The sequence below is a fragment of the Onychostoma macrolepis genome, chromosome 07, assembly GCF_012432095.1.
Source record: "Onychostoma macrolepis isolate SWU-2019 chromosome 07, ASM1243209v1, whole genome shotgun sequence".
Taxonomy (NCBI): domain Eukaryota; kingdom Metazoa; phylum Chordata; class Actinopteri; order Cypriniformes; family Cyprinidae; genus Onychostoma; species Onychostoma macrolepis.
The window spans coordinates 39,528,036-39,554,060 of record NC_081161.1 but is presented as its reverse complement, the minus strand read 5'-3'; the positions used below and the strand labels follow the sequence as shown (position 1 = coordinate 39,554,060).

Sequence of the window (26,025 nt, the reverse complement as noted above, 5' to 3'; positions counted from 1 at the left end):
ACGGTCACGCTCCAATCAGCTTCGACGGTTTTGATTGGGTCAGTTTGGTTGTGACGCTCTACTGTCTTTCCTTCACACCTCCGTTCCCGTAATACAGTGGGATTACACTCGCAGATCTGGAAAACAAGATCGACACCAACACAAACAGTCATTCAATGGAAGATATTTTCCCTTAGTTAATTGCATTATCATTTACAGGCAGCTGATCCCACTTAATTATTAAATAAAATAGAATAAATATTAAATTAAAGCAATAGGGAACATTTTAAATTAATTAATTTTAATTAAATTATAATATGGATTAATAGTGGATTAACTTTTTTAATTATTATTGCAAAGTGTACGCAGCAAAACAGGGAACAATCCAACAAGGCACATCCTCCGTAAATAATAAGAATAATCAACATAGAAAATAATAATTACACTCACAACAACAATAACAATAATGAGGGGTGGGGGAAATAAGGATCAAGAATCGATACAAGAAGTACATAAAGACATCAAAGAAAAATACTAAACTTTCTTGGACAAACATGGATGGAGAAACAGAGTTTTTAGTGGAACATTTAATATCTGTGATTAAAAAATTTAAATTAAATTAAATTAAATTAAATTAAATTAAATTAAATTAAATTATGGATTAATAGTGAAACGTTTAATATATGTGATTCAAAAATTAAAATAAATTAAATTAATTTAGATTAAATTATATTGATTAATAGTAATGAAATGAAATGAAAACAAACAGCAGTTTTAGCAAAATGATGGATTAATTGGTCACGACAAGACATTAAATGTGGTGTATTATGTGGTCTGCTATTTGACAAGGTTTGAGGACGACTGTGTTAAACCAAGGATTTGTGGAGGTGACACTGGTCTTACAGTATCAACTGCCCATTTAGGAAGTTTAGATGAATTGGTGGGAGGGGAAAGTAAAGAGGCGGAGCAAGCGGAGAAAACACAGGGATGTGATCTAAAAATAGCCAATGGTTCTGTTGGGGTGGAGCTAATCCTCTTTGCAGCAGAATTACTGGCTGTGGGATTAGGCAGCTTTACTGTGTGCAAGACATCTACCCTCTATAATACTGTCCCAGAGCAGGCCGTACAAACTAACTCTGAGCATCACCGGAAATGGGCATTTTACTTCAGCTATAAGCCATACTGTGTCGCTGATGTCTCAGCCTGAGAAGGAAGTGATGTCAGCATCCTTCTGCATGTCATAAAGGAACATTATATGTTAATAAAAAAGTTTCAAAGGATATTGCACTTTAGTGCAAGCAAAAGCATTCAAGCAAAAACATTTCAGGCTATGAAAGCTAAAATGAATAAATGTGGCAATTCAAAGGCTACAATCTGTGTTTTATCTAGTCAAACGTGTTTAAAGGGTCCTCTTTTCTTACTTAATAACTTCTCAGTGATTATTTAGCATTAATGGCATCATAAGCATGTGAGGTAAAATCATTAACAGTATTCCGCTCCCCCAAAACGTGCAATAGCATCTGCTTCGGTCTATTGTGGCTTCATGTGTTCTTTAAACTGGACTCTACCATTTGGTCTGGCAGCATCAAGTGTAGGGTGAGTCCATCTGGATGAGCCGGTCGACCCATAATCCTCTGGTCTGCCCAACAGCCTCCTGTTAAGGTGACATGTAGGGCTTGCCTTCTGAAACCCTGCCAGGATTTTCCTTTGGATTTTTAAAATTCATATCAAACACCATAACACTTAAAGGAATAATAATTCTGGTAAGTTCATTTAATTTAATTTTAATTTTAAGGATTTAAAATTGCTTTCAGAACCATTGCTTTTAAACCATGTCTGTATTTGATGATGTGAATGCTTCACATTCAACATTAAATGTTTGAAGTCATACAAATGACAGATCACAATATTTGACTACATCCGTGTGGATCACAACAATAAAATGAAAACCATAATCAGAGATTAGAATTATACTTTGAAAGTGTTGCATGCTTGCATTTTGCAGATCTATAAAGCGGATGGAAAAGCCTCATGACATTGTACATTGTGTACAACAGATTGTTTATTGACGTTTAGCCATTGGCATTTTTGGTCCCGTCAAATGAGATTACAATTATAAAAGATGTTAAGTATTTATTTATTTATTTTTTTACATTTAGCTTTTAAACAAATTGCAGCCTGATAAACAATTATATAATTATTTTATTTTTTCAAAAAAATCAAAGAACTTGTAAAATCCAAAAATACAGTACCTCGCACAGCTGAATCTGTATATATATATATATATCCCGGACACCACTCGAACTTGCTTAATAATAGTTTTTTTGCTCTTATATTTGTGGATTTCTTTTGTAGGTATTATGCCTGAGGAAGGTCTGCTGATTGAAATGTTGCAAAATTATTAAGTTTGAGAGGTGTGCGGGATATATATATACATGTATGTAGAATATAAGAAAATACAATGTAACTAATTTATAATATAAAAGTTTCCAATTCACCAATTATTATTTTTTTTAATCTTATTTATTGTATTTTTAATGTTTTAATAAACAGCTATGTCAGATAATGACAACAAACAATGAAAATGTCCAAATATATCTGAATGAAGTATGTTGATACAGGGTTAAAGGTGACTGCCATGAGGCTACAGGTGGCATGCTTAAGCAAACGTGCCCTTCAGACTTGCCCTCTGTTAGGTACTGTCTCCTCCCTGTGATATCACTAAAGTCCCGCCCACACCATGTGCACTTTGAGCCATATATGGATATATCACCTGACAGAGAGGATGTCACAAAAGAATTTAGTGGGAAGATTGTATAAAGACTTAATTATTGATTTCAGTTTAGCTTTCAGAACATATGCATTATGTATATATTAGAACATACACATCATATATATATATATATATATATACACACACATCATATATTATTATTATGTATTAGTTTTCAATGAAAAATGTTTTATTTGCTTTATTTCATGTCATCTACTGACAGTCATTTTAATAATGTGCCAGGACATGTACTGTATGTGCATTTTATATGCCCATTGCATGGTATTCAGAACATTGTAAATGGATAAATATCATGATCTAATCCATAACAGTCCCTACAGACCTAACTGCATGCATTTGCAAGGTTTGTTTTAGCTTATTTTGTCTCAGTACATGTCTAAGTTACGTAATGCCCATCTGGGGCCGTCAGATCATGATGACCAGATCGAGGCGGGATGCTCAGTGAATGTAGATGTGTTCTCTCAGTAATCTCTTTTCTACTGTTGTTAATGTTTGAGCAAGGGACAGTTGTCTGTTCTCAGGGATGAATGGCTTGATTTTTGATATGCTGAAAAACATTTTTTTCCCCAAACCAGTTCAAAATATGCATTATTGCTCTCATACTCCAAGTCGTATACTCTTGGAGTATGCTCCAAACATTTGATTATTTCATCAAGAAACATGTTCATCACCCTCCAAATTTAATCTGGCCTTCTGGGAATGAATAAAATTCATCTGTTTTTAAGCTGGATTAAATCATAGCTTTCACTTGGAAAGCGGGAGAAAATACGGCACATATCTGGGCACAAGAAAAGCAGTCTGTCTGTAGAGAACTTAAACATTTTGATATTGTCAGTGTCTTGATCCATTGATCCACATGAATGTGTGCATTGCCATAAAAGCTGCCACATTCCCAGCGTGCCATTCATTCATCAGTATATTACAAATGCACAAATACGTAACTGCTCAATATGAAATACTTTGATTTCAGGCATGTAGTGAGCAGGATGTCTCGTCTCTGGTGTGTTCAGATCAAATGGCTTGGGCTGGATAAGTAGGGGGCTTATAATGAGGTCTAGTCTTGACCAATGAGAGTGTGGGATTACTGTCTTGTATCAGACACTCACATTGCAGCATGAGACAAGAGGAAGTTGCAATACTAAATGTAACCATTGTTTGTAAACATTTCAAAAGTTACTGAAAGCACATACACTTCAATGCGTTATACTATATTTTTTGGTAAATGGCAACTAAGGGTGTGTTCACACTTCGGTTCGTTTGGTTCATTTGGTCCGGACCAAAAAGGAAAATGATACATTTGGTCCTGGTCCGCTTAGCGAACCTAAAGATACCGAACCTAAAGGTGTCGTGATACATTCACAACCTGATTGGTCGGGTTGAATGACGTATATTTCGTGTTCGAATTTAAGTGGCGATACGCGTGTATGATATCAAAGCACCCATTAAAGGGATACTCCACCCCAAAATGAAAATTTTGTCATTAATTACTTACCCTCATGTCGTTCCAAACCCATAAAAAGCTTCGTTCATCCTCGGAACACAATTTAAGATATTTTGGATGAAAACCAGGAGGCTTGTGACTGTACCATTGACTGCCAAGTAAATTACACTGTCAAGGCACAGAAAAGTATAAAAAACATCGTCAAAATAGTCCATCTGACATCAGTGGTTCAATCTGAATTTTATGAAGCGACGAGAATACTTTTTGTATGCAAAGAAAATAAAAATAACGACATTTATTCAACAATTCGTCTCCTTTGTGTCTATCTGTGTCAACATAGCGCCATTTTGGAGAGCATCTGATGAACGCAAAGTGTTTACGCTATTCTCTGTCATCAGTAACGCATGGATAAGTATTGTACGTTTATTTACGCTTTGATTTGAACGGAAACAGCATATCCATGCGTTACTGATGACAGAGAATAGCGTACGCACTTTGGGTCCATCGGATGCTCTCCAAAATGGCGCTATGTTGACACAGAGAGACACAAAGGAGACGAATTGTTGAATTAATTAAATTGTGTTCCGAGGGCGAATGAAGCTTTTACGGGTTTGGAACGATACAGAGGTAAGTGATTAATGACAAAATTTTCATTATGGGGTGGAGTATCCCTTTAACTGATCAGTCTGGTCAGCGCCTCTTTAAGTCGAACACACTTAATGCCGTCTGCTGGATTAACCCATTTAATTCCCACCGGTCATGATAGTGACCGTAAAAAAGTTTTTCATTTATAAAGCTCTAAAAACCGTACCGACTGATGTTTTAGTGCACTTCCTGCAAATATGGAAAAAACTCCCCAAAAAAACACATCATCAGTGTTGATTCCTGGCGTCATTGGGTGTATCGGGTCTTTCAACAGACACCCTCTTCCAGGCGACCCGACCGAAGTTGATCAATCCTCGGCCTGTGTCCAAGTACATACAATCCAATGCTGCTCAAAATGCGCGGCACACCCAACCATCTGCGTAAATAACTGCTCACTTTACGTTCAAAGCCTTCCACTACAGTAATAGGAACTTCATAGATGAGCAGAGGCCAAAGGATTCTTGGTAGGATTCCATGCTGATAGACCCAGGCTTTAAATTTCCCGGTGAGTCCAGACTTGTCCACAGTTCTCAGCCACCTCCCCAGATCAAAGTGGTGGTGTTAATGGAGTTTGTGTCTCTCAGGCTGCAACTGAAAACCTTTCCAAGACTCCTCACTGGTTTCTCTGTGACAGATGGAATTAGTTCTTCTCCCAACCTGAAGCGGAACTTATCATCCACTTTCCCTTTCTTCAGCACTAAAGAGCAGGATTTAGGGGGTTTAAAGCTCATACACGTCCATGCCATGATCTTCTCTAACCCCTGGAGGATCCACCTGGCTCCAGGCACTGTTGTTGTTGTAACTGTGAGGTCGTCCATGAAAGGGCCTCTGCACTCTGTCTCTGTTGACTTGACCAGCATATTCATTGCCATCGCGAAGAGGGTCACTGAGATGGTACACCCGGTGATGATTCCTACTTCTAACTGGTGCCAGTCCGAAGATAGCCTGCCAGCAGAGACTCTTAAGCTGAACTTGTTGTAATAGTCTAGGATTAGCTATTTCACCTTCTGGGGTACGTGGTATCTCTCCAGCGCCATCTCTACCAGTTTATGAGGTATTGAGCCGTATGCATTGGTCAGATCCAGCCAAATTACCGTCAGGTCCCCTCTGCCCTCTCTTGCCTCCCTGATGAGCTGAGTCACTACTCCTGTGTGTTCTAGGCACCCTGGCACCCCAAATATGCCTCCCTTCTGTTCTGATGTGTCAATATATCTATTGCCCAGCAGGAAGTTAGATAGCCTTTTGGCCACTATGCTGAAAAAGATCTTACTCTCCACGCTGAGTAAGGATATGATCCGAAACTGGTCAATATTTTCAGAGTTCTCCTCTTTGGGTATAAATACCCCTTCAGCGCATCGCCAAGCTTGTGCAATTCTCCCTCTCCTCCAGATTACTTTCAAGGACCTCCAGAGCCGTTGTCGTAGTTTCGGGCAGTCCCTATATACTTTATAGGGCACCCCACTTGGTCCCGGTGCTGACTTAGCTCTCGCCCTCCTGACGACTTCCTCCACTTCGCTCAGACTTGGTTCTTTCAGATCGAATCTTAATACTGGCTCTGGTGGATTTATCAGTGCCTTGCATGATTCCAGTGCTTGGTCCTTCTTAGGGTCACTGTAGTTACACTTAATATGGTTGTTAATCTTGTCACTCGAGCGGGTCAACCGACCCCCCTTTTTCTGCCCAAGGAGCTGCTTGGTCAACTGATAGGGGTTTGCTAGGAATGCCGCTCTTCTTCTTGCCCTCTCCTTCCGCCTCCTCCTATGGCTCTCCACTCTCCGCAAGGTCATGAGCTCTTTCCTAAGAATTGCTCGAAGCTCTGTCAAGCCAGCCCTTTCTACCTCGCCTGCTACCTTGTACTGTTTTTTCAGCAATTTTAGCTCTTTCCTGAGGTGCTGGATCCTTACTTCTCTGTGGTTCTGGGCACAGGCTTTTGGTGTGGGCCTGGCAGCCTCTATGCCAAGTCTTTCAGCTCCAATACTCACTATGATGGAAGTCATTGTTTTCAGACGGCGGTCTACATCTACCTTAGTGGTCCCTTCCAAAATCTGATCTAGATCCCCATCAAACTGCCTCCACACTGCTGACTTTGATGATTGGGGCCATTGGATCCAACTTTTCTCAAGGAACACAGTCATCCGATTTAGGCTTAGCTGGTGGAACGCTGTCATCTGGCATATCTAGCACAAGATTGTTCTGCGTGCTACTGATGAATAAAGGCTCATGGTGGCTCTGTGCACTGCTGGCCAATGAAGTTGCCAGTAGCTTGCTGGCAGTAGATTTGTGTGACACTTGGAGGCTCAGGGCACTATGGTTTGTCTCCAGGCCTAGCTCCTCCTGCGTCTCACCAGAAGTAACTTCTGTGCACTGTGCCGCCACTTTCTCTGTCATGCATCGCATCCTGGCCTGATGTATTTTCAAGCCTCTGGTGTTCTTGCAGGCCTTGCTGCAGATGCTCTTTATACTCGTTAGCTTTCCATTGTCCTGAGTCGTTAACCTTATATCCGTCCGAATGGGGTGCTCATCCTCCCCCCATCTTGGGCACCCCTGGGGGTATCTTTCATTTATGGTTTCCGCAGCTTGCTTGGGTTCTTCCTCTTGGAAGATGTGGTTTGGGCTGCCAACCTTTCTCACCCCAGTTGCGGTCTCTCCGGCTGCCCACTGTCTCTCCAGCTGTCTCTGCCCTATTCGCAGTTGTCATCCAGTCTATTCCTGGTCGTCACTGGTGATACCAGAGTATTTCAGTTACTTATACATCCTCTGATGCACGACTTGGACACATCATCAGTGTTGATTCCTGGCGTCATTGGGTGTTTTGGGTCTTTCCACAGACACCCTCTTCCAGGCGACCCGACCGAGGTTGATCAAGCCTCGGCCTGCGTCCAAGTGGGGTTTCGTGGTCCCCACACATCTCCCCTTTTTAGCCATATCCATCTTGATGCCCGCTCTGCAGCCTCCATGCTCTTGTTAATAGCTCTTCTCCAACTTGCCCCCATAATTCCCAGCATCCTATAAGCTTTGCTGAGGGAATGACCTGCAAACCCTCAGCAACCCACCTCCACAGCATGCATCTGGTCTTCCACCCATTCCCTCGGCAGGCCTCCAACAGTTCCTCATACTTCCCCCTCTTTCTCTCCTGTGCCTCTTCCATCCTCTCCTCCCAAGGTACCGTTAACTCAAGTAAAATTAAGTGTTTTGTGGACTCCAAGACCAGGATAATGTCCGGTCTAAGCATGGTCTGGGTAATGTGTGCTGGAATTTTCAGCTGCCTGTCCAGGTCAACTGTCAACGACCAATCCCGTGCTGTGAAGAGCATGCCTACGCAATTGTTTTTTCTTATAGGCTGCTCTCCCTCCTTGACAAATGCAATCATCCTAGTTGTTACGCTGGCCTTTCTACTCTCACCAATCCCTTTGCTGATTACCTCAGCTATGGTCTTGAGAACTTGGTCGTGTCTCCAGCGATAACGGCCATCACCCAGGGCCCGGGAGCAGCTACTCAGGATATGTTCAAGAGTAGCTGTCTTAGAACACAATGGGCATGATGGGTCAGATGGGCATGAACAGTCAAACAAGTTGGCTAGGCTAGGGAGGATGTCATACACCCCCTGGATCAAAAACTTGCTCCTCTGCGGGTTCCATTTCCATACGTCTTGCGAGGTCACTTTCCGATCCATTGCCTGCTCCCACTTCATCCATGCACCCTGTTTCTTCATTGCTACTATCCTACTTGCTCATTCTTCCTCCACTGAAGCACGCACCTCCTCCTGCACTAACCTCCGCCTTTCCTTCACGTTGGCAGTATAGTAACGGTTTGGTGTTGAGCTTCCTGCCCTGAGCAACAGTCCCAAGGATGCCTGCTCCCGACACTTTGGCATCCATTGAGCCTGCATACTGCAGATGTGCTCATGCCCGAGCAACAATGAATTCTTCCCTGATGGAGCTAAATGGGAGCCTGAGCTTATTGCTGTTACCATACAACCCAATGCTGCTCAAACTGTGCGGCACGCCCAACCATCTGTGTAAATAGCTGCTCACTTTACGTTCAAAGCCTTCCTACGTTCAAAGTAATACTCAAAGCATTGATATAAAAATTTGATGGAAAAATTTGGGATTAAATGGGATAAGCACGCTCATTGTTGCGTGTATTTTCACCACCTGCAAACTCACAAGGAGCTCATAAAAGGCACTTTACCTCATTGTTGCTCCACTTTGCCCTCTGCTCATTTTGTTTTGGTTACACCGCTCGTTCGTGTCGTCAAATCATGTCGCATATTGTCATTACTTCCTGTTTTTGGTTTGTTTAGAAGTATTTGGTCCGTGTTGCGTTCATACTTCATTTGAACCGCACCAGAGTTTGTTTGGAAGCGGACCGAGACCCATCTTTTTAGCGGTTTCGGTCCGCTTGTTTGGTGCGCACCAGGGTTCGGATGGCAGCGTTCACACACGAACCACACTAACAGAGCAATCGCACCAGAGTTTGTTTTAACTCAAACCAAAGATGACAAGTGTGAACACACACAAGTATTTGGTAAATTTTTTTACCATAAATTGTCCAATTCTCTACATTGTAAAAAGTAAATAGAAAAATGAACAAATAAGAAAGAAAGAAAGAAAGAAAGAAAGAAAGAAAGAAAGAAAGAAAGAACATTATGCATTCACAGAATTCCGTGTAATGTTCACGGACTTAATTAACCTCCGAATCTGTGGTGGCATCACGGAATCGCCGAAAATTCCGTGATGGGCTCACAGAAAAAATTCTGTGATGGGCTCACAGAAGTGATACCAATGTAAGTCAGTGACAGGCATCAGCCGTGCTCCACGCACCGAAACCCTTAGCATCAATATGCCGACGCGATACTGGGAAATATATCATCATCATTATTGTTCAGAACTGGGTAGGTTTAGGGTAGGGGTGGGGTTAGGTACTCCAGTGAAAGTATAACTGCATCAGAGTCACTCTTTTTACGTGGTCCGATGCAGCGCTGGTGTCGAACCAGTGAATCCGTGCATGGACCACGGCTGATGCCTTCTGTGAGCCCATCACGGAATTTTCGGCGATTCCGTGATGCCATCACAGATTCGGGGTTAATTAAGTCCGTGAACATTACACGGAATTCTGTGAGATCATGTTGACAGTTCTGTTAACCATAAAATAAAACACAATATATATATATTCAAAATATAGGTACTGCATTTTCATTTAAAATATACCTTTGTTCAGTGGGTTGTAGCCTATTGTTCAACAGCTGTTGTGATGGCAAACGATAGCCTACTTATTTAGAACCGGTTCCCCTTTTTTGGAATTCTCGCGCGTGCATTACAGAAAGAACTACCAATGAATCGGTTCTTTTTAGTGAATCAAACATATAGCGCGTCCAGTGTGGCGCGATTCTCATTCAATAGTGAATCGGTCCGGGTAAAACATATAGCGCGTCCAGTGTGGCGCGATTCTCATTCGAATGACTAGTCGGTTCTTTTTAGTGAATCAAACACACAACTCGGCCGGTGTAGTGCGATTGTCAAACTATTGATTAATGACTCCCTTCTTTTTGGTCAACATAGGCGATAGTGCGATTCTCAAACAAATGATTAATAAGTCAGTTCTTTTTAGTGAATAAAACATATAGGCCTAGCTCAATTTGAGTTTGATTTTCATACATATGACTAAATAGGTTCTTTTTAGTGAATCTACCACACACAAAAAAATATTGTAAAAATTCATTTTTCCAATTCATTTTTTTCTAGCATCCCATTGAATTAACTGCACATCTGTGTTTCAAATCATGTAAAGTTAAATCTATAGCCTAATCTATTCTTAATAAGGTTGCTTAACCTATTTCCCCCCCCCAATTTATTAACTTTTTCTAACAAATGTTCATTTTCCTTCAGGTGCAGCATGTGGCCTTGTGTAGAATCAACCAAAGGGAACTAACTCATTGTCACCATAAACACTGAGGCCTTAACTTAAATCAGGTGCAATTAATATTTTAAGACCTTTTTGGATTTGGAACTGTCACCAAAGGCTCAGAGATTTCTGGGGATTATGCTAATTTAGCCATTTTTGTCTTCAAGAATATCAAATTCAAGCCAAAATGGATGACCCTTACCAAAACAATATAAACCAGCAGGGAGAAACGTATCCCACATATGGAGAAGGAGGAGAGTACACCTACCCTTATCAGACAGACTACCCTCATCAGGAGGAGGAAGATGCTGCTAGTGATGCCACCGAGGGGCATGATGAAGATGAACAGATGTACGAGGGCGAGTACCAGGGCGTCCCTCATCCGGACGAGATCAAGGAGGCACGGAGAGCCGCCCGAAGGGAGGCCCGCATGAAGGCCAGGATGGCAGCTGAGGTGGAGGAGGAAACGTTGCCTGATCAATACGAGTCCATCATGGAAGACTGCGGTCATGGCCGCTTCCAGTGGACCCTCTTCACAGTGCTGGGTCTGGCCCTAATGGCTGATGGGGTGGAGTGCTTCGTAGTGAGTTTCGCCCTGCCCAGTGCTGAGAAGGACATGTGCCTGTCAAATGCTGACAAGGGCATGTTGGGTGAGTAAAGGAGTGTAAATCAGATTCAGCTATATTTCTGATCAATCTGATAAGTCTTTGTTTGTAAGAAAGCCCAATCGAAGAATTAGACATATTTTTAATGTGGTTCAATGCAGAGTTTTCATAACTAAAAACAAAATGTGAAGTGAATATAATAGCAAATGTAAATGCTCCTCACATACATTACTTTCAATGAACAGACTTTCTAGATGTCCCAGAGAGTTGTATATTTGTCAAATCAGCATCTAGACCTAAACTATTTTATCATGGGATGATACATAAATAATTAAAAAAGTAAAATGTTGTTCCACATTTCACAGATGGTTCCCTGTTGTCTCTGTGTAATTACTTCAATTTCAATCATTTCAATTATCATTATTATTATTATGTTTGGGACAGTTTGCTGTTTCTAAGAAATGAATACTTTTATTAAGCTAGGATGCATTGTCGAAAGCAACAAAGACATTTATAATGATACAAAAGATTTATATTTCAAATAAAAGCTGTCTTTCTGAACCTTCTATTCATCAAAGAATCTTGGAAAATGTTTTTAACTGTTTCAAAAATGATAATAAGAAATGTTTCTTGAGCAGCAAATCAGCATATTAGAATGATTTCTGAAGGATCATGTGACACTGAAGACTGGAGCAATGAAGCTGAAAATTCAGCTTGGCATCACAGGAATAAATTACATTTTAAAATATATTAAAATAGAAAAAAGAAAATATATTCCAATAGAAAATAGAAATTTCAAATAAATGCTGTTCTTTTAAACTTTCCATTCATCTAAGTATTCAGAAAAATATTAAGCAGCACAACTATTTTCAACATTTAGTAATAAGAAATATTTCTAAAGCACCAAATCACCATGTTAGAATTAAAATTCAGTTTTGTGTCACAGGAATAAATATATATATATTTTTAAATATATTCAAATAAAAAGCAGTTATTTTAAATTGTAATAATATTTAGTAATATTACTGTTTTTACTATATATTTGATAAAGCAGATATTAGATCCCATGTACACCCTGAAGCATATCTTCCTGTAATGTGTTTTTTTAAAGCCTGTTGGTGACTGAATGACAGCACAGGTCCAATGAGAATGTTTCTTTGATCGCGTGCCATAGTAAGGGAGAAGCAGGAAAAGTTTCAATCAGGGATGAAAGTAGTCTGCTGTCTAGTACTGTGTGTAATCCACAGGGAGGTTCACAATCCCTGCCACGTGCCTGATAATCACTTATCCCATTCTCTAATTAGGCGTTGAGACTGTGTGTGTGTGTGTGTGTGTGTGTGTGTGAGAGAGAGAGAAAGAGAGAGAGAGAGAGAGAGTAGAAAACCACTGATAAAGGCAAGAGAGACAGAGACAGGGTGTGACATTCTGATGCTTTTGTTAAATATTCATTGTGATGAAGATCACAGCTTTGTCCAAACTAGTAAATACAATACCTCAGGGATATTTCACACAAAATTGAAATTCAATCATCACCTATTCATCCTCATATCATTTCAAACCCATATCATGTTCTTTCTTCTGTGGAACAGAAATTAAAAAATAAATAAATAAAAACTGGAAACTGTTGTTTTTGATATTTGGTTTCAAATATTGCAGAAGTATTAATTGTATGATTTGCTGTATTATTGTTCCTCAGTAGCTGACTGTGTGGCTCTGTGTGTTCAGGTTTAATAGTGTACGTGGGGATGATGATCGGTGCTGTCCTGTGGGGCGGACTGGCTGATAAACTGGGCAGACGACAGTGTTTGCTCTACGCACTGGCCATCAACTGCATCTTCTCCTTCCTGTCCTGTTTCGCACAGAGCTACGGCTTCTTCATCTTCTTCAGACTCTGCTCAGGAATCGGGTGAGTCTCTCCGAAAGCAGCAGTCACTAATTCTTTTTAGTTAATTGTTCAGCATTGTTTGTGCAGACTCAGTTGTAGATTACAGCAATGAGGAAATCTCTTACTATACTAGCTTTATGGCAAAATTCAATGATGGTCTCTGATGATCTCCTGCAGGATCGGTGGATCAATCCCTGTTGTGTACACGTACTACGCTGAGTTCCTGCAGATGGATAAGAGAGGAGAACATCTCAGCTGGCTGTGCTTGTTCTGGATGCTCGGGGGACTGTACGCTTCCTTCCTCGCATGGGGAATCATCCCACATTATGGTCATTCATCATAAATCATAATTCCTTTATAATAATGGTTTCTAATAATGGCAATTAAGTAAAAGCACACTTGAAACAAGAATTGCAGTGAGCATAGAACTGGTATATTCCATTTAAATGAGCCTTTTTTGAATGTTAAGTCCCAGTGCAGGACCTTGTAGCAGAAAGCAACAGTGTTTAAATCCATAACAATATTACAATCTGTCTGGAAGTAGTTGGACCTACCAAAACCACTTGTCAAGATCCATGTTGTCATGTTTCTCCTGAGGTTTCTGAGGGTTTGGGTTGTTGTCGTTTTTTGTCGCAGGCTGGGGTTTCAGTATGGGGACAGAGTTCCAGTTTCACAGTTGGAGGGTGTTTGTGTTGGTTTGTTTCCTTCCCTCTGTGGCTGCTCTCGCTGGGCTGGTGTTCATGCCAGAAAGTCCCCGTTTCCTCCTGGAGGTAATATGATAGTGCATGATGGTTTACTAGTTGGGCACGCAGGATCTTATCCTATTATTTCACATAAATTTATTTTCATTTAGATTTTTCCTCTCAAAATCCAAAATTTTATTAAAAGTTCATCAAAGTTATTTTAATTGATGATATCCATTGATATCCATTGACACAGTGACACATTGTTAACATAACGACAAATCAATAAATCAGAGTAAAAAAGCACAAAATGCTGTGCACAATGTCCTTTGAGAAAATATTTTCAAACATGCTTATTCAGATGCCATTATAATACAAAAGTGCTCAGTGCATAATAAAAAAGTGCACAGTTAAAAACAATTTCAATATCACATCATCATTAGTGTCTAAATCAGTAATAAAATAAATGAGCAAATAAAATGTCAATAAAATAAAATATTAGATATTAATTTATGTCAATTTTGCTCTGAACAAAGCAGTTTATTAATTGTTATACTGCCCAACACTGAGTTTTATAAAGAGATGTACTCTTAAAAAAAGGTTCTTTATTGGCATTAATGGTTCATGAAGAACCTTGAACATTCATGGAACCTTTCAAAAAGGTTCTTTAGATTTTTAAAATGAAAATTTAAGAACTGTTCACTGAAAGAATCTTTGGGGAACCAAAAATGGCTCTTCTATGGCCTCACTGCAAAAACACCTTCTTGAAGCCTTTATTTTTAAGAGTGTACTGATTGTCAAAATGGCTTATTGTGAAAAATATCATATTTTTAAGGCATAAAGTATATTCTATTTGTATAAAATTAGTTCTAATAATAATTGGTGCACACCCTGTGCTACACGAAATTCATGGTCTTTTGTGAATTTCAGACTGCAAGACATGACGAGGCCTGGATGATCCTGAAGCAGGTCCATGACACCAACTGGAGAGCGAAAGGAGAGCCAGAGAGAGTGTTTCAAGTAAAGATGCCCATTTTAAACTACTAGACTACTTAATAACAGCAAAGCAGCTCATATCCGTGTCTGTGATGAGTTTACTGAATTGGTGACACCTGATAAATCCTTTTATGTGGCTCAGCTTGCATGGCCTTATCTATTAAATAAATCCCTGTCTTTCAGGTTTCACAAATAAAAATGCCTGAAGCACAGGATGATGAGTTCATAGAGATTCAGAGTGAAACTGGCACTGCCTTCCAGAGATTCATGGTCAGACATATGACCCTGGTTAAACAGGTAAGCATCGTTTGAGCTAAAGACCTGAATGATAGCTAAAAGTGTGAGGCTTGTTGAGGAGAGGTCTACCATTACCTTTCTTTGGGTTCTGAATTACAGTTTTTGTCTGACAGATGATAAAAGCATTGAAGCATGCAATAAAAATATTGGCTGTTAGATGTTTGTTTTGCTAAAGTAAATGCAGTGTTTGTTTCCATTGTTCTCCAAAGGTCATGAAGAACCTGATGTCACTCGCCGCACCGGATCTCAGACTCCATGGTTTGTTCATTGCCATTGTGTGGTTTACGATGGCCTTCAGGTGAGCAGCTCTTGACAGAGCAGCTTCATAGCGGATATAGTGAGCTTCTCGCTGCTTACTTTCTACTACGCCTATCCTAACAGTCAGAGAACCTCATAAATCATTGTTTTGAAACATTCTACATACTGTAGGCAGTGTAAGTGTGATAGGCATTAAAAACTCAACTCAGAATCTATATCAGTACATAAGGTGACATAATAGTAATAATAGCAAAATAATGTTTAAAATAGCAAAAACATAGTTTAATAATAGTTCAAATTAAAAACAAATATACAAATACATGCAAATATATAAATACTTAAATGTACACATGCAATGCTAATAAAATAAGTTTTAGTACAATATTTAAAAAATATATTAATACACTACCATTCAAACATTTGGGGTCAGTATGATTTTTTATATTCTTAAAAGTTTTTTTTATGCTCACCAAGGCTGATTAAAAATAGTCAAAAACAGTATTTTGTGAAATATTTTTTACCATCTAAAACAACCATTGTCTATTTTAATATTTAAAATTTTTATTTTCTCTTTAATAGCAAAGCTGGATTTTTAGCAGCTATTACACCAGTCTTCAGGGTCACATGATCCTTCAGAAATCAAGAAATTTTCTTCTTTTTTATTAATTATTAGTTGTTCTGCTACTTAAGGAAGTATGGAAGTGTTTCAGGATTCTTTGAAGAATAAAGTTAAAAGAAAAGCATTTATTTGAAACAGAAATCTTTTGTAACATTATAAATGTCTTCACTGTCACTTTCCAATCAATTCTCCTACCCCAATTTTTTTTAACTCTTGTGTATGTTAAAATTGTTCCTTATGTATTATGTTACGTATCAGATATACATGGCACACACTAATGAATTTTAAGTATATCTATAATCATTATTTCTCTTGGTTCATCTGCCATCTTAAAGGTTTTTTTTTTTTTGACTGCACTATTGTGATTGTCTTTTCAAAATTGCATGTCAGGCTGCCTAATGAGGTATCTTTAGTCGCCAACAAGTCTAGAGCATGTAAATAATGATCTCTCTCTGTAGGTTTTAAAACAGAGCAAAATGACTCTTTTAACAGTAAACGACATACAGCATTAATTCATCTTCCACACAGCTATTATGGCCTGGGAGCGTGGTTTCCTGACCAGATCAAGTACCTCCAGTTTGAGGAGTACGAGTCCAACGTCAAGCTCTTTCATCGTGAGAAAGTGGAACGCTTTCATTTCAACTTCACTCTGCAAAATCAGGTCCACAAGGAGGGCGAGTATATCCATGACAGGTACATTTATTCATTTACAGGAGTACACATGCTCGATTATTAACTTAACTGTCTCTCTGTCTTGATATGTGTGATCCTGGACCACAAAACCAGTCTTAAGTCGCATATGTGTATTTGTAGCAGTAGTCAACAATACATTGTATGGGTCAAAATTATCGATTTTTCTTTTATGCCAAAAATCGTTAGGATATTAAGTAAAAATCATGTTCCATGAAGATATTTGGTAAATTTCCTACCATAAATATATCAAAACTTAATTTTTGATTAATATGCATTGCTTAGGACTTCATTTGGACAACTTTAAAGGCAATTTTCTCAATATTTAAATTTTTTTGCACCCTCAGATTCCAGTTTTCAAATAATTGTACTTCAACCAAATATTGTCCTATCCTAACAAACCATACAACAATGGAAAGCTTATTTATTCCGATTTCAGATTATGTATAAATCTCAATTTCCAAAATTTGACCCTTTGTGGTCCAGGGTCACATATATGATGTTTTATAGAATAAAGGACTATTGCAGGTAAATTATCATTCAAAAGTTTGGGGTTGTTAGGATTAAAAAAAAAAAAATGTTTTCAAAAGAGGTCTTTTATGCTCAACAAGGCTGCATTTATCTGATCAAAAATATAGTAAAAACACTAATATTGTTTTCTATTTGAATATATTTAAAATGTAATTTATTTTATATAAATGTAATTGAATATATGGGCATTGGTTGAGCTGTCATTTTTATGTACTTTACATGCAGGTTTATCAACATAGAAATAAGAAACGTGAAGTTTGAGGAATCACTCTTTGAGAACTGTTATTTTGAGGACATCAGATCAACAGACACCTTCTTTGAGAACTGCACCCTTAAAAACACAGTCTTCTACAATACTGGTATTCAATTAATACATCTTTTGTATATATATTATATATTAACCTTCAGCCCATTAGATTTGTGAATGATTATTTGGGGTTTCCTTTCATTAACTGTCATTTTTGTCACGCTTCTTGCAGACCTGTGGGAAGATTCCAAGTTCATTAACTGTAAGCTGGAAAATACAACATTTCTGCACCCCAAAAAAGGCTGCCATCTAAATTTTCAAGAGGAAAATGACATCCTGATCTATCTAGTCAGCTTCCTGGGGAGTTTGTCTGTTATACCGGGCAACATCGTAGCAGGCCTATTAATGGATAAAATAGGAAGACTTAAAATTATAGGTGAGTGGTTACACAAAACTGTTATGGCTTTGGCAATAACTTTCAATGGGTTTATAGTATATAAATGAATTGTGTGTGTGTTTGTTTGCAGGGGGATCCATGTTAGGTTCTGCAGTCTGCACGTTCTTCCTGCTCCTGTGCTTCAGTCAGTGGGCTGTCGTCTTCTTCCAGTGCCTGTTCTTTGCAGCCGGTGCTGCAGCTTGGAACGGCATTGAGGTCGTCACAGTGGAGCTCTATCCAGCCTCAAAAAGGTACAAAAGATCCATTACAAAAAGACATCTCTGATACTTAAAATTCATACAAGGCAGATGCCTTTAAAAACAGCCTTTGAAAGCTTTATTAAAATGGCATTCACTTTTTGAAGGGTTTTTTAATGTTTTTGAAAGAAAGCTCTTATGCACACCAAGTCTGCATTTATTTGATGAAATATTATTATTACAAAATATTCATATTATAAAATATTATTACCATTTAAATGACTTTTTCTATTTGAATATGTTTTAAAATTTAAAATACAAGCCTGAATTTTCAGCATCATTATTCCAGTCTTCAGTATCACATGAAATCATTCTAATATGCTGATTTGCTGCTCAAGAAATATTTCGTCTTATAGTGAAAACAGTGCTGGTTAATATTTTTATGAATACTGTCTCCTTTTTTTCAGGATTATAAAAAGTTCTAAAGAACAGCATTTATTAGAAATAGAAATCTTTTGTAACATTAGAAATTGCTTTATTGTCACTTTTGATCACATTAACATGTCCTTGCTGAATAAAAGTATTGATTTTCAATATCTCAAATAGCTGGTGAATGGTAACATAAATCACTGAAAGGTTCAGATAATTAAATATCTTTATAAAATATACTGCGGTAAACATGCAAAGCATTAAACAAAACAAAAGAAATCATATTTATATATATTTTTAAAAAGAACTTCATTAGAACATATGCCATATTTATTTGATGTATTCACAAAATTGAGGCTGTAGGAGACAAAAGCATATTTTATATAAGTTTTTGCTTTATTTGTGTTTTGTTTTTTTTTTGTTTTTTTTGGTTTTGTTTATTATTTTGTGAGGTGTACAGTCCATTTAATATCTTCTATATAGTCTATAGGAGTCTTCTATAGACTTCTATATAGTCTATAAGGTCCCCAAATTTTCACCCCTACTTTGAAAACCTTTTTGTCTGGAAATTTATAAAGACATTTTTTTTTACTATAATTTGAACAATCCAGATTGAAAACAGTGCAACATATACACTCTTAAAAATAAAGGTGCTTAAAAGGTTCTTCACAGCGATGCCATAGAAGAACCATTTTTGGTTCCACAAAGAACCATTCAGTCAAAGGTTCTTTGAAGAACCATCTCTTTCTTACCTTTTCATAATCTGAAGAACCTTCTTTCGCCACAAACAACACTGTAAAAAATAATTGTAATTTTAACTGTAAAATTTTGTAAAAACGCTACGGAAAAAAACTGTTAATAGGTTAACAGTAAGTTCCCGTACTATATACAGGGAAAAACTGTAAAAGATCTAACCAGACATTTAATGTAATTTTACAGTAATATGTTGTTAATTTTACAGTTTTTAGAAGTAAAAAAGAACAAATCAATGTATAATTTACAGTCAAAAACTGTAAACTGATATTCCCAGAATTCTCTGCGTGACACTCCACATTTTAAAGTATTTTGTTTAAATAATCATGTTTTTTTAATAATTTTTGTTATCAGTTATGTACATTTGGGCTTTATGTTACATCTTCTGTTGTTTAATGAAGGTTTATTGCATTATTTAAGTATCATGTGTGTTACCATGATGGTGTTTTGTGTTTGCATGAATGACTCTGTGCACCTTCTATATATTAGTATATACTTCTGCTTGTGGCGAAGCTAATTGTGATGATCTTTGATTCTTCATGTGGCTTTCTCTTTTACCACCTGCATTATTATGGTGGTTGTCAGTATGTTAAAGGTACAAAACAGATTTTAATAGCAGTGTGCGTTGTTGAATTTACTGGTTTACATTCAAATTTTCTTGTTCGTAAATTACAGTTTTGTACTGTAAAATGTACAGTTTTGGGCCGTAAATGTGTTTACAGTTTACAGTTTTGTAAATGTAACCACAGCTGGCAAAATTATTTTGTAAAAACTACAGAATTTTTTTTACAGTGAACATTTTGTGAAACAGAAAGGTTCTTCAGATGTTAAAGGTTCTTTATGGAACCATTTAGACAAAAAGGTTCTTCTATGGCATCGTGAAGCACCTTTATTTTAAAGAGTGTAAAACAACCTGAATTTCAGTGCCTCAAAATCTCAACAAATCAAATTTAACATGATGTCGACTCTGAATAAAGCTATGAAGTATGTATACAACTGTACTACTCATCCATCATTTGTGTCCTCAGAGCCACAGCTTTCGGTGTGCTGAATGGCACATGTAAACTGGCAGCTATCATCAGTACTTTCACCTTTGGAAAGTTTATCGGCATCACCAAGATCATCCCCATCATCCTGTCCTTCTCAGCGCTGGTGTGCGGAGGACTGCTGGCGTTTAAGTTACCTGAGACACGAGAGGTCATTCTTCAGTGAACAAGCCAAACTCCTCAAGGCCTCAGCGTTTGGTCCAGCTGGACACTGGATGACCGCATGCTGGACTGCTGAACACTGACAGCAAAAGGGCTGAAACACGTAAAGCTGATATAGTGTCATGCTAGAACCACTGCACCGTAGCATAACAGCCATAGAATTACTTCTTTTAAACTAAAGTTGTAGAGCATATATTTGTTTAAAGTGTTCACAGAGGCTATATTTTGAGTAAGGAATCCAAAGTTTGGAAATATGGGGAAATATATTTGCAACGATTACACAAAATGATTTAGATGTGAGCATCATTATCGAATTCCCTTTCTTATATTGGAACAAATAATAACTTTTTGAGTGGACCAATATCAAATATAAAAATATTTTTTGAGTTCAATCTTTAAATGAGATCTTTGCATTTTACTTTTATTTAATATAAGGGCTGTCAAACGATTAATCGCGATTAATCACATACAAAATAAAAGTTTGTGTTCACATTATAAATGTGTGTATACTGTGTATAAATAGTATGTATATATATTTATATATATTTTTAAGAAATATGAACATGTGAATATATATTTATAATTATATATAATTTATATTATCTATAAATATAAATATTTTATTTATAAAAATAAAAATTTTATAAATATATGCATGCATACTGTAGGTGTGTATGTATATATACATAATTATTATACACAGTACACACACATTTATTATGTGAACACAAACTTTTATTTTGTATGCAATTAATCGCGATTAATCATTTGACAGCCCTATTTAATATGTAAAAATTGAGTTCTTTTTGTTTTTTGGTGCAAAAATCTTTATCACCAACTTCATCTGCTCACCAGCTTTTGGTCATCCGCTAGTTTTTGTTGTGTTGTATTTGTTAATACTGTGGTATATGTTTATTTCACATTAGATAATTATATTTTCACTGTGTTTTAACTCCTGGACAATGTTCCTGGATTCCCATCTTTTCAATTATTGTTTGTCATGCCTTTTAATTAGAAAATGATACAGAATGGAAATATTGTTTGTATGAGGATAGATATTTTTAAATTTGACTAATGTGAAGTGTGTATAATGTTCATTTCCTGTGAGAAAATATGTAGATTATGTGATTTTGATTTTATTTTTCTGTTTTAAACACGTGTGAATAGCAATTACGAAGGAATGGCTCAAAAATAGTAGTTTTAAGAGTTTCTTTTTTCACTTTTGATCACAGAAAAGTTTATTCAAATTTATTTGATTTTAATAGGTCAGCATTGATTAAATGCTGCAAGAGGGCCTCCATAACAAGTCTTAATAGCTTTGTCAAATTTAAAATCTAAAATATATTCTTTTTGTATTTGTTCAAACATTTAAATAAGAAAAGATCAAATTATGTTTTTTTTTTTTGTTTTTTTGTTGTTTTTTTGTTGTTTGTTTCTTTTGGTTTGTGATGGTATAAAAATAAAATATAAAACATTATTATTTTACTTCTGATTTTCAGTGACTCATGTTCTTTCTCAGCACAATATATTAAAAATGGGAAAGAAAATGAGAAAACCAGTGTTTTGGTCTTATTTTAAGTTCCCATGCTTTTCAGTGAGTATGTGAACATGGAAAGGCACTTGTAAAAACAAAGCCAGGGCTCACGTGTGAATCAGTCACACCTCTTGTGATGGTCATTTATTTATGCAAAGGTGTGAAACAAAATCCAGATAATTCTTTCACCAGATTTACTTGATTATAAGTTGCTGTGCATTCCTGTAAAAGCTAAATATGCTACTCTTCGCATTGTTTCTTTTTTTCTTATATTTTTAAGTTTGTGGCTGCATAATGTTTTCCTCTTAGCACAGCTTTAGTTATTTATTTAGAAAACCATCATCAGCATTATTGAATTTGCATGTGCATTGATTCATGAACAATGTGCTTCTTGTTTTAAATCTACTCTGTGATTAAGTCGGTTGTCACGTTTCACACCAAGGGTGTGCTAGGTCTTGCCAGGACAGTAAAATTTTTATTTACCCAGTAAAAGTACAGTAGCTAAAGTCAAAGCAGGTAACATGCAAATTACCAAATGTACAAATGCATCATGCATGTTTCCACTGCAAAAATAAGCACGAGAAACAGATATTTTAGTTGTGTTTCTGTGGGAGTTTAATAGAAGCTTGTGGAAGAGTGGAAAGACACACACAGGTGCCAGCTTCACTCATTCTACTGCAGTACAGAGGTGCCAAATCTAGCACGCTGCTCATTCACTCTCGCACTACAGAAAGACAGAGAGGCAGCCTGGAGGTCACAGCATCGGTCACTGAGGTCAGAGGATCCCTTCTCAAGAAGTGGATCTGGAAGATTTGAACAGTTATCTGGTTCCATTATATCTGTAAGGGCAAACTAGTCAAAACTATTATGACAACAAATGCTCATTTTAATTCTTTGGAAACCTCAGTGTGGCTGACATGATGACATGATTGGAAATCACTTTCTTGGAAGTAGCAGGGGTTATTGGATATGGATAAGCTGTTTGTTGGGACTGATTTAATGTTCTGGTGTGATTACCCTTACGAAAAAGAAGTTTATTCAAGTGTGCTATTAGTATACTTCTTTTAAACTATAAAATAGGAAAGTATACTTTTAGTCTACTTTTTATGTACATCTCATAAATGGGCTTTATGTACTTGTCGGACATATACTTAAAATGACATTTAAGTATACGTTACTTATACTTAGAAAAAGTCCAAATATATTCTAGAATCCGTGTTGTCATTGTTATACGGTAGGGGGCGCTAGTACACATCTTCTGTAAAGAATTTCCACACACAAAAAAAAAAAAAAAAACACAAGTGAAGAAGAAACTGAAACAACAGATGCTTCCACCACGTGTAATCTAACATGATCATTGGGGTGTTGATCAACTCCATCTATGTTATGATTATCATTCTGAATAGTCTTTTTTCAGCTTTTTGTTCAAAATGTTGTTTATTTCTTTATTTTTTATTTATGAAACTTACCCACATTCAAGTGTTTAAAAAAGAATGCAAGAAGCTAGAATAAAATGTTTCTGTTTACAAGCAGATACTCTGTTCTGATGTTTTGCATGTTCAGATATTCATATAACAAAATATACACAAATTAATACCTAAATAAGGACATAGTGTACTTAAAGTATGATGTAAAGTTCACTTAAAGAAAACTTATGAGTGTACTTGCAGTATAAACTACTAAACTAGTAGTTTACTGAGACTATACTTCAAAGTGTACTAAAAATGCTACTACAAGTATTTAATTACTAAACTATCAGTATACCTATAAGTTCACTTTTAGTATAGTTGCAGTACAAGATAAAAACATTGATGTAAACTACAAACCCGATTCCAAAAAAGTTGGGACACTGTACAAATTGTGAATAAAAACAGAATGCAATGATGTGGAAGTTTCAAATTTCAATATTTTATTCAGAATACAACATAGATGACATATCAAATGTTTAAACATGAGAAAATGTATAATTTTAAGGGAAAAAGAAGTTGATTTTAAATTTCATGGCATCAACACATCTCAAAAAAGTTGGGACAAGGCCATGTTTACCACTGTGTGGCATCCCCTCTTCTTTTTATAACAGTCTGCAAACGTATGGGGACTGAGGAGACAAGTTGCTCAAGTTTAGGAATAGGAATGTTGTCCCATTCTTGTCTAATACAGGCTTCTAGTTGCTCAACTGTCTTAGGTCTTCTTTGTCGCATCTTCTTCTTTATGATGCGCCAAATGTTTTCTATGGGTGAAAGATCTGGACTGTAGGCTGGCCATTTCAGTACCCGGATCCTTCTTCTACGCAGCCATGATGTTGTAATTGATGCAGTATGTGGTCTGGCATTGTCATGTTGGAAAATGCAAGGTCTTCCCTGAAAGAGACGACGTCTGGATGGGAGCATATGTTGTTCTAGAACTCGGATATACCTTTCAGCATTGATGGTGCCTTTCCAGATGTGTAAGCTGCACATGCCACACGCACTCATGCAACCCCATACCATCAGAGATGCAGGCTTCTGAACTGAGCGCTGATAACAACTTGGGTTGTCCTTGTCCTCTTTAGTCCGGATGACATGGCGTCCCAGTTTTCCAAAAAGAACTTCAAATTTTGATTCGTTTGACCACAGAGCAGTTTTCCACTTTGCCACAGTCCATTTTAAATGAGCCTTGGCCCAGAGAAAACGACTGCGCTTCTGGATCATGTTTAGATATGGCTTCTTTTCTGACCTATAGAGTTTTAGCCGGCAATGGCGAATGGCACGGTGGATTGTGTTCATCGACAATGTTTTCTGGAAGTATTCCTGAGCCCATGTTGTGATTTCCATTACAGTAGCATTCCTGTATGTGATGCAGTACCGTCTAAGGGCCCGAAGATCACGGCATCCAGTATGGTTTTCCGGCCTGGACCCTTACACACAGAGATTGTTCCAGATTCTCTGAATCTTTGGATGATATTATGCACTGTAGATGATGATAACTTCAAACTCTTTGCAATTTTTCTCTGAGAAACTCCTTTCTGATATTGGTCCACTATTTTTCACCGCAGCATTGGGGGAATTGGTGATCCTCTTCCCATCTTGACTTCTGAGAGACACTGCCACTCTGAGAGGCTCTTTTTATACCCAATCATGTTGCCAGTTGACCTAATAAGTTGCAAATTGGTCCTCCAGCTGTTCCTTATATGTACATTTAACTTTTCCGGCCTCTTATTGCTTCCTGTCCCAACTTTTTTGGAATGTGTAGCTCTCATGAAATCCAAAATGAGCCAATATTTGGCATGACATTTCAAAATGTCTCACTTTCAACATTTGATATGTTATCTATATTCTATTGTGAATAAAATATAAGTTTATGAGATTTGTAAATTATTGCATTCCTTTTTTATTCACAATTTGTACAGTGTCCCAACTTTTTTGGAATCGGGTTTGTAGTTGTGTACTCAAAGTTTACTACTGTTATACTTAAAGTATACTTTTATATACTAGAATGTGGGCAAATTTAGTCCCAAGTAGTATTAAAATAGTACACTTACAAGTATACTACCAGTACACTCATATTTGTATACTTACTACATAAAGTATACTTAAAAATATACTTGAACTTTACTTAAGTATACTTAATAAAATAAACTTGAAGTATAGGCTACTACTTTTTGGTAAGGGTATGTTTACACATTCCAGACGTGAGGTTATCTATTGTAATCACTGCTCGTTCATCTCGAAGCTTGTGTATCATTTATAAACGTTGCGTACGCACAAAATGGGCATATAATATACGTAAGCAATTTTCCATGCACATATCCGGATTTATAAAAAATAAATATTCCACTCTCATTGGAGATAAGCACTGAAATTACAAAAAGTCATTACGCAGAAGTTAAAAAAAAATTAATATAGTGGATGCATT

The 26,025-nt window shown here is 37.1% G+C and overlaps 1 protein-coding gene and 1 pseudogene across 1 annotated transcript; one reads left to right on the top strand and one right to left on the bottom strand.

Annotated features, from left to right (window-relative positions):
* sv2ba (synaptic vesicle glycoprotein 2Ba) lies at positions 1-20,722 on the top strand. Its single transcript, XM_058780927.1, has 14 exons — positions 1-38; positions 10,748-10,831; positions 10,931-11,413; positions 13,094-13,274; positions 13,431-13,582; positions 13,890-14,023; positions 14,867-14,956; positions 15,116-15,229; positions 15,439-15,527; positions 16,635-16,799; positions 17,553-17,686; positions 17,807-18,010; positions 18,102-18,261; positions 20,418-20,722. The coding sequence occupies exons 3-14, from the start codon at positions 10,951-10,953 to the stop codon at positions 20,599-20,601; spliced, it is 2,070 nt and encodes a 689-aa protein (XP_058636910.1). The 5' UTR covers positions 1-38; positions 10,748-10,831; positions 10,931-10,950; the 3' UTR covers positions 20,602-20,722.
* LOC131543876 (uncharacterized) lies at positions 5,127-6,994 on the bottom strand (annotated as a pseudogene).
* Positions 20,723-26,025: the final 5,303 nt, after the last annotated feature.

Bases quoted from the DNA above. Each gene is read 5' to 3' on its own strand.
- sv2ba (XM_058780927.1), top strand. From the start codon at position 10,951: ATGGATGACCCTTACCAAAACAATATAAACCAGCAGGGAGAAACGTAT. The intron at 15,230-15,438 runs GTAAGCATCGTT...TGTTCTCCAAAG, and splicing joins ATATGACCCTGGTTAAACAG to GTCATGAAGAACCTGATGTC. The intron at 17,687-17,806 runs GTATTCAATTAA...CGCTTCTTGCAG, and splicing joins CACAGTCTTCTACAATACTG to ACCTGTGGGAAGATTCCAAG.